This window comes from Nuphar pumila, chromosome 15 (genome assembly GCF_984573655.1).
Source record: "Nuphar pumila chromosome 15, dmNupPumi1.hap1.1, whole genome shotgun sequence".
Taxonomy (NCBI): domain Eukaryota; kingdom Viridiplantae; phylum Streptophyta; class Magnoliopsida; order Nymphaeales; family Nymphaeaceae; genus Nuphar; species Nuphar pumila.
This window is the reverse complement of record NC_143263.1, coordinates 25166636-25174675: the sequence shown is the minus strand read 5'-3', so window position 1 is coordinate 25174675 and position 8040 is coordinate 25166636. Positions and strand designations below refer to the sequence as shown.

The 8040-nt window shown below is 35.8% G+C and overlaps 1 protein-coding gene across 1 annotated transcript; it reads left to right on the top strand.

Annotated features, from left to right (window-relative positions):
- Window positions 1-6459: 6459 nt before the first annotated feature.
- XTH26 (xyloglucan endotransglucosylase/hydrolase 26) lies at window positions 6460-7674 on the top strand. The gene is made up of 4 exons (XM_089989796.1): window positions 6460-6628; window positions 6765-6865; window positions 6929-7122; window positions 7272-7674. The coding sequence occupies exons 1-4, from the start codon at window positions 6460-6462 to the stop codon at window positions 7672-7674; spliced, it is 867 nt and encodes a 288-aa protein (XP_089845922.1).
- Window positions 7675-8040: the final 366 nt, after the last annotated feature.

Below are 8040 nucleotides of genomic sequence, written 5' to 3'. Positions count from 1 at the left end.
TTTTAATGACTAGAATGAATATATATGTATGAGCTTGTTTAATTTTTAATGAATAAAATGAATATTGTGAATATATGTATGATCGCGTTTAGTTTGAATGAAGTTGTATTACACAAATTTACACACAAAAAAAATTGGACCTCATGAAGTTTGCTTAAAATATAAGCAAAAAATGACTAATATTTGTGACGATAACGAAGTTTTCATAAAATATATGTGAGAACGAAGTCGCATATATATGAACTTGTTTATAACGCATCCTTGCATAAAATATATGTGGATCAATAGTTGTATTACATCCTCACATAAAATATATGAAGACTTTTTTGCATTTATTTCATTATTTCACAAAATATAGGTGTTCATACATTGCATTAATTTCATTATTTCACAAAATGAAGTCACTCATATATTGTATTCATTCTATTATTTTACAAAATAAAGTTGTTTGTAAACTGCAATCATTCTATTCTTTTACAAAATGAAGTTGCTCATATATTGTATTCATTTCATTCTTTTACAATATGAAGTTGTTCATACATTGCATTCATGCCATCATTTCACAAAATGAATGAATGAATGATAATATATTGCATTCATTTCATTCTTTAACAAAATGAAGTCACTCATACATTGCATTCATTTTTTGGAGAGAAAACATAGTATGTGCATGAGTACTCTTGCGGTCACTATCTGCAACCTCAAGATCTTTGTTGTGGTACACCTCAGCAATTTGGGAAGTAAAAAAAAATATGGTCAAATGGCTAAATCGAGTAGCTGCAGTTTCGGTTTCGACAAGCATTTTAGATGTAGTTTTGGTCTAGAAATGAAGGGCGCTAGTCCAAGGATTCTAGGGACACATAGGAACATGTGTAAGGATCTGGGATATAATTTAAACACATAGAAAGATTGTTAATAGTCAGGGGTTATCAGTTTAGGAAATCTGGGCATTTTAGGTACCTGACAAGATGCGGTTTCAGGTTTTAGTAGGACAAAAAAAATAATCTAAGGCTAAAGAGGGGTTATGGAAGTACCTTGGAGGTCAGTGGTAGGTTGAGATAGAGTTCCCCATGTTCTGAAACTTGGACACACGATATGTAATGCAGAGAGGTCACATGTCTTGTCAGAAAAGCAAAATGCATAGTCCAGGCATTCTGGCTCAAGTTAAGGGGTTGACCATCCACCCCTTGTGTGACTGATATGTTGAAGGGTCTAGGGAATACCAGAGGTCATGAGAAAAGAGTGAGTAGAGACAGAAACAAGAGAGGGAGAAGAGAAAAAAAAATACATTATGGAGAGTGATGTGAGAACTTAATAATCTTTTTCCACAATGAAATAGGCTCCCCGTAGACCTCTTTATATAGAAAGGGTTGGTGTTGAGTCCTATTATTCAGCACTTCATCTAATTTGGAAAAGTCAATAACTTATCTAAGCTAAGACTCCTAACTAATTAAGAACTTCATAATAATTAATCAAACTAATTAAGGACTCTTAATAAAAAAACAATTAATAAACTTTTTAAAAGGGGAAATCATCTTCTAGGACTCTTGGATTCGTGCCCCCCTCATGTGGGGCCCCTCTGCTAATTGGCCTACCTCCTGGTGATGCCACGTGTCTAGCTTATCTTCTTTTTGATTGAGACTCGGATCAATTAGTCATTCCTTAATTAGAGATGTCACATCACCTACCATATCAGTAACTTGAGACTCATACTTTGCTAGTTGACCCTCATGGGGCTCTGAAGGGGGCGTCTAAATCCTAGGCACTAGATTTGGATTATCATTTAAATTTTGGGCCATAACATACCACCATGCTCCGCACCACTTTGCCTCCAAAGTGGAGTCCACATCCCTCTGAATTGTAACACCTCTAGGATCAAATAAAATGTTTTGATCATCTTCATGAATTAGGATGATTTTGCAGTTGCTTGATTGTGTCTTTCTATCCATTGTTGAACACCCAATCCAAATTGAGTCTTGGTGAAGGTGTAACACCCCCAAAATTTAACCAGAAAATATGTAGATTTTTTTTAAAACATGAGGTCTCATCTATAACATTGCCTTAATCAAATTGAGTTCTAAAGAGTTAGTCTGCGTAATCACCATCGTTTAATAGATCTCTAAAAATGAATTCAAGAAAATACGTTCAAGTGATCAAACCATTTATATTTGAAACCATATATAATTTAAAATCCATAGAAAAAACATCTTTTTGAATTTGGTTAAACATTCTGGGCAAGTTACATATATTTAAAAATAGCTTTAACAAACCATAATTATTCTAATCCATTCATAAAAAATTAGTTCATATGAAATGTTCAAAAAATAAATACTAAATTAGAGTGTATATCCATGGGATCTAAATAAAATAAATGGTGAGCATGGCACCCCCGTAGCATCCCACAACTAATCCACAGTTCATTCAATAGCATCTGCACATTTATAAAAGGTGTTAGACTACAATTAAGTCTTAGTAGGACCCACACTAACATTGCATGCACACACAATACTAAGCATACACAAGCATGTATCAAGAATAATAACATATATCACCTGACATTCAACTAAATCACTACAACAATTAAATTCAGGCAACAAATTATCATAACATATCATCATTTAATATCATATCATTATAGACATGCTTTCACCACAACAATAAATAAACATAACTGCATAATTATAAAGTTATCATAATCAACTAGTTATTATTTTCTCTTGCTTGCACCACTACAGATACTTGCAAGCTCACATCATTGCTTCAATCGAGATCACTCGGGTGTTTATTATGCTTTATAATTTAATAATCTAAATGACTAACTAAAATCAACAATCCAAAGAAGGTGGTTCACAACTGAGAGTAAACTTCTAGAGGCTTAACACAAATGGGATCATTTATATAACTCTGCAGAGATAGGGACATACCACCTAGGATAAATTGGTAGTCCGCCCCCCTAACTCCCGTGACTAGAGTCCAAGTGAGACCTTCTCTCTGCAAAACAACAACAATGTCTTAGAAACTTGTACCCTCTACCCTCTTGAAGGTAGTCTTGGGATGCTGGATCCTATATATTTCGGTACTCTTTTAAGGTACTAGAAACCATCAAGTGTGGGGTTATCTTCATTAAGGCCATAAGTCAATGATATTTTTATAAATTGATGCACAATCAACATCTCATGAGTTCACAACCTCTTGCTTACAATGTAGTAGTAAAATATGCTTGCATGTCACACACGCTTTACAACACAAGAATATGATTTGATCGCATCCCCATAGTCATGCACACATGACACCTTAGTGATTCTTTGAACCTACACACCTTATTGCACAAACACATAAATATATGCAACACATAAATTCGTGCTCTCAAGACACTTTGTATAAATGCTTAAATGTATATACCTTGTGAATATATGAATTATCATGCAGGAGCCACAAATAAAATGATACTTAATGCTAAGTATCACAAAGCCGCAATTGAGCCAATGCACATTCAAAAAGAAAATAAATGCAATATTTAAGAAAATTGAGTAAATTACCCATGGTGTGTGTGATGCAAAACATCACGCAAACCTTGAATTGTAGTTCATTGAATGTATGGGAATAAAAATGTGCTTTTGTTGTGATTTTGGATATTATGCTTGACATAATTTTAGATAGCAGAATATGAAGCAGTTTTGTAAGTACATACACACGATTGAATTAAATATTGCATGAACGATATGAATGCATGGCTAAATTGGATATTTACGCAAATATTTGCATATGAAGCACACCATGTATGCAATGAATGTACCATGCATACGAATTTGAATTTAATGAATCATGCATATGGGAATGAATAGATCATGAGATGTATTATGCATCACATCATATTTGGATGTGTCACGTATCATGCATGAGAGCATTAATTAAATATGACATGAATCATGTATAAGGGCATGACAGGGTTATCTTGTGAGAAAATGACATTGAAATTTGACCTATAACTTTAATAAAAGATAACCCTGGGACCACGGGTCCAAATAAGGCACCAGTGAAACTGGGCTCTCAGAGATGGTTGTATCCATTATGATCTCAAGGAGATGGTTGGGTCCGTCACAATCTCATGTCTTCCTTGGAGAGAAAATGTAATGCCCCAATACTCAAAATTTATCATTTTTTTTAAATCACAGCAAAAATATTAAACAAGTCAAAGTGAATACCTTGGGCGAGTTACAAGTGTTGGAAATAGGAAATGAAACATCATTCTAAAATTTATTACAACCCAAAGGATTAATATCGAGTTTTAAAGTGTTTGAAAGACAAAGAATTATTCAGAGTTTAAACAAGACATCCATAAGAAATCTAGGCTCCATGATGTCACCCACAACAATACCCATAATCGCTTCAGAGCTATCATTCACTTCCTGAAAAATAATAAGAAGAAGAAAGGATCATACTACAACCCAGTCTGAGTAGAAAAATACATCACTAAAATTGTTCACGGTGTCAAGTGAGTCCATGTAAGTGTATCTCATCTGCCTATCATTTCTTACAAACCTTAATTTATTCAGGTAACTTATTCATTCATTAATAGCATGTCATAAGATTATTCCTAAACTAATACTTCAAAACAACCATAGCATGATTCAAAGTAAATACGATATTAACTGACAAATATCTTGAACCACAAAGATAAATTTTATGTTTCTCTTTTTAACTCGCTCTATGGGTACACACAAAGCTTGTCTCTTTTTTTTGAAAGACAAGCTGGGGTTAAGCATACCCCTACCAGTTATACAACTATACCATTGGGTTTTGTACCTTCAACGTCCCAACACAAGGTGACGTGCACTAGCTACTCCTACCAGGAGCCCCCATTGGTAGATTGAGTTTTATCTTGATTCAACTGTAGTTCTAACAGAAATTGTTGATTGAATCTGAACAAAATACTATCACGTGAACCCAAATCATATCCTGTTATTCATCTCATGTCAAGATCCGTATCCAATGGAAAACTGGCCTAATCCCTTTGCACCCCTAAATAGCTGGCATCCAGACTCGCCATAAATTAATCATGAAGATCTGGCTACAACTAAATCATTGGTTAGACTTGCACAAGCTTAACAATGACCATACAACAATCTCGCATTTCGTGATTCAGTTCTAAGATTGCTATCATCCACAAGTGTTCAACGAAACCCGACTTGCGTTTTGCCTTTCACTATTTTCAGACTTAAATGGGTGAAAAAAGATGTATGCCTCTTCTTTTCATATGGAATCCCGATAATGAGGGTTAGAGCAGCCCTAGGAATGTCTGAAATTTGGGATCCAGATCAGAACACAGTTGCCCTCTTAACTTAGCCCGACGACGTATGCACCAAGTACAGGTTGTAAATTATAACCGTGCAGAACCAATCAACTCGGACCTGGATCTGGATCTGAATCAAATCAGTGTAATCAGATCCAAACTGCATTTCAGTTGGATCGGATGAGCTGACAAGTACAGTACACAAAGACATACCTAGAAGTAAACTCAAACCCAAACTACAAATTGACAGCACTAGTGCTTAGGATACATACAAAACCTGGTACACAGTTCTTGGAAATGTTTTCAGAAACGCCCCATTTTTAATTTGGGATTTTTTAATTTTTTATGTGCGTCAGACCTATTCCCTGCTCAGGCGCACTTGATCACATCCAAACAGATGCCTCTGTTCACACACACACACACATATATATATATATATATATATATATATATATATATATATATATATATATATATATATATATATATATATATATATATAGAGAGAGAGAGAGAGAGAGAGAGAGAGAGAGAGAGAGAGAGAGAGAAATGGCTTGGTGCTAAATGAGTTTTTCTTCTCTTTTAGAGTTTTTTTACAGTTCTGACCCCATAAATGTGTTGGGCATGGTCAATTTACAAGGAATCCACACCTAGATCATGTGTTTTCGATTAAAAAAATGATATTTGGAGCCTAAAAATTTTACAAACATTTTGAACAGTTGATTTTTTTAACCTTATAAAACCCACCCATGTGTCGGAATATAGCACTTCAAGAAAAAATCAAGTACATGGATCACATTTGTATGGTCAGAATTCAAAAATAAAATGAAAAAACCTTGAAAAACTTATTTATCATTTAGCATATTTCATTTAGCACCTACCATTACTATATATATATATATATATATAAAGGTCAAAATAAGAGTCAAGTGCAAACAAGGAAGCTTTTGATATTTCAAAATTGACAAAAAAAAACACGAGATGACAGACCGGAAAATAAAGGGTGTATTTATGATTCCTTGTAAATAAAGGGGTAATTTAGTTATCGAAATCTCTATAAATGAATTGGGATCCGAGTCGTAGCAAATTCCAACGGGAAGCCAGCCTTCCCGTCATCGTTATGGCTGTTTAGCAAATATCTTCCTCCTTTTTTTTTTCTTGAGGCCATGGCCAGCCTTCAATTCTTCTTCGTAGCTCTGATGGCTCTGATTTCTCTAAGACAAAATTCTGTGGAAGCAAGTTTTTATAAGAGCGTCGTCTGTGTATGGGGGCAGGATCATGCTACCATTTATAACAATGGCTGGAATCTGGAGCTTCGGTTAGATCAAGCTTCAGGTTGCCTGAATTTCACTTTCTTATCATGTCCTCCTTTTCTACATATGCTGCCCTAACCTTAGCCGTTTTCTCTTTCAGTCATATCTTTTTAATGGTTTATTCTTCTTCTTTTTTCCTTTTTTTATTTGTTAATTAGGGTCTGCAATAAAATCAAAGAGGGCATTCTTGTTTGGTAGTCTGGAGATGCATATAAAACTCGTCCCAGGGAACTCTGCAGGCACTGTCACGGCATATTATGTACGTCTCTCTCTCTCTCTCTCTCTCTCTCTCTCTCTCTCTGAATCTACATTTTATTTGCAGTTAACATCAGAAGGAGATGCTCATGACGAGATTGACTTTGAATTCCTGGGAAACGTATCAGGCCAACCATATTCAATCCACACAAACGTTTACGTCCAGGGCGTTGGCTACAAAGAGCAGGAATTCAAACCTTGGTTCGATCCCACGGCCGATTTTCACAATTACACCATCCACTGGAACCCCAGCCGAATTATGTGCGTTCTTTTCCTCCCATGCACGCACACGTGCGTACATGCATACACATACCATCCACTGGAATGCATGCATGCAACTTTTTCATCGTAAACCCTTTTTTGTATCAGATTGGACGTAATTAGTTGATTTGTTAATTCATGATGGTCAGGTGGTTTATTGATGGCTTACCCATCAGGGTTTTTGAGAACCACGAGAGTGCTGGCGTTCCTTACCCAAACAAGAAAGGGATGAGGATGTACTCTAGCCTATGGAATGGTGATAATTGGGCAACCCAAGGTGGAAGTGTGAAGGTTGATTGGAGCAACGCACCATTCGTTGCAAGTTACAATCGATTCAGGGCAAGGGCATGCAAATGGCAAGGCCCAGGAAGCATCTCCGAATGCTCTTCACCTACTCCCCGTAATTGGTGGACCAATCCCTCCTTCCAGAGTCTCAGCGATGCTCAGATGGAGCAAATGAAGTGGGTGAGAGATAACTCCATGATCTACGACTATTGCCAGGATACAAAAAGGTTCCAAGGTCGATTGCCTCAAGAATGCTACCTTCAATAAGTACAATGGATTTCTTCGTTAATTCCGAAAAGAAAAGAAAAAATGAAGTGTAATGGATTCCACCTGTAGTTGGTTTTTATTGGACACCACACCACATGACATATCAGGCATTCATATCCATTTGTTTGTTTGATCATTTCGTGCCAACTTCATATCAGAAATTATGGTCCACACATAGTTCATGGAGATCAATCTTGGAGCAGGGGGGTAAAGGTAACTACCTGCAGGTTCATTTAATTATTCAAGTGGTGGTTTTGATTACGGAAATCAATCAATCTATGTCTCATGTTCACATTCCGATTGAGTGTTTCTCATGTCATAGCGTAATTTCGATATGAAGTCGTTTATAACATCGAAATCAAACAC

Bases quoted from the DNA above. Each gene is read 5' to 3' on its own strand.
- XTH26 (XM_089989796.1), top strand. From the start codon at position 6,460: ATGGCCAGCCTTCAATTCTTCTTCGTAGCTCTGATGGCTCTGATTTCT. The intron at 6,866-6,928 runs GTACGTCTCTCT...TTTTATTTGCAG, and splicing joins GCACTGTCACGGCATATTAT to TTAACATCAGAAGGAGATGC. The intron at 7,123-7,271 runs GTGCGTTCTTTT...CATGATGGTCAG, and splicing joins TGGAACCCCAGCCGAATTAT to GTGGTTTATTGATGGCTTAC.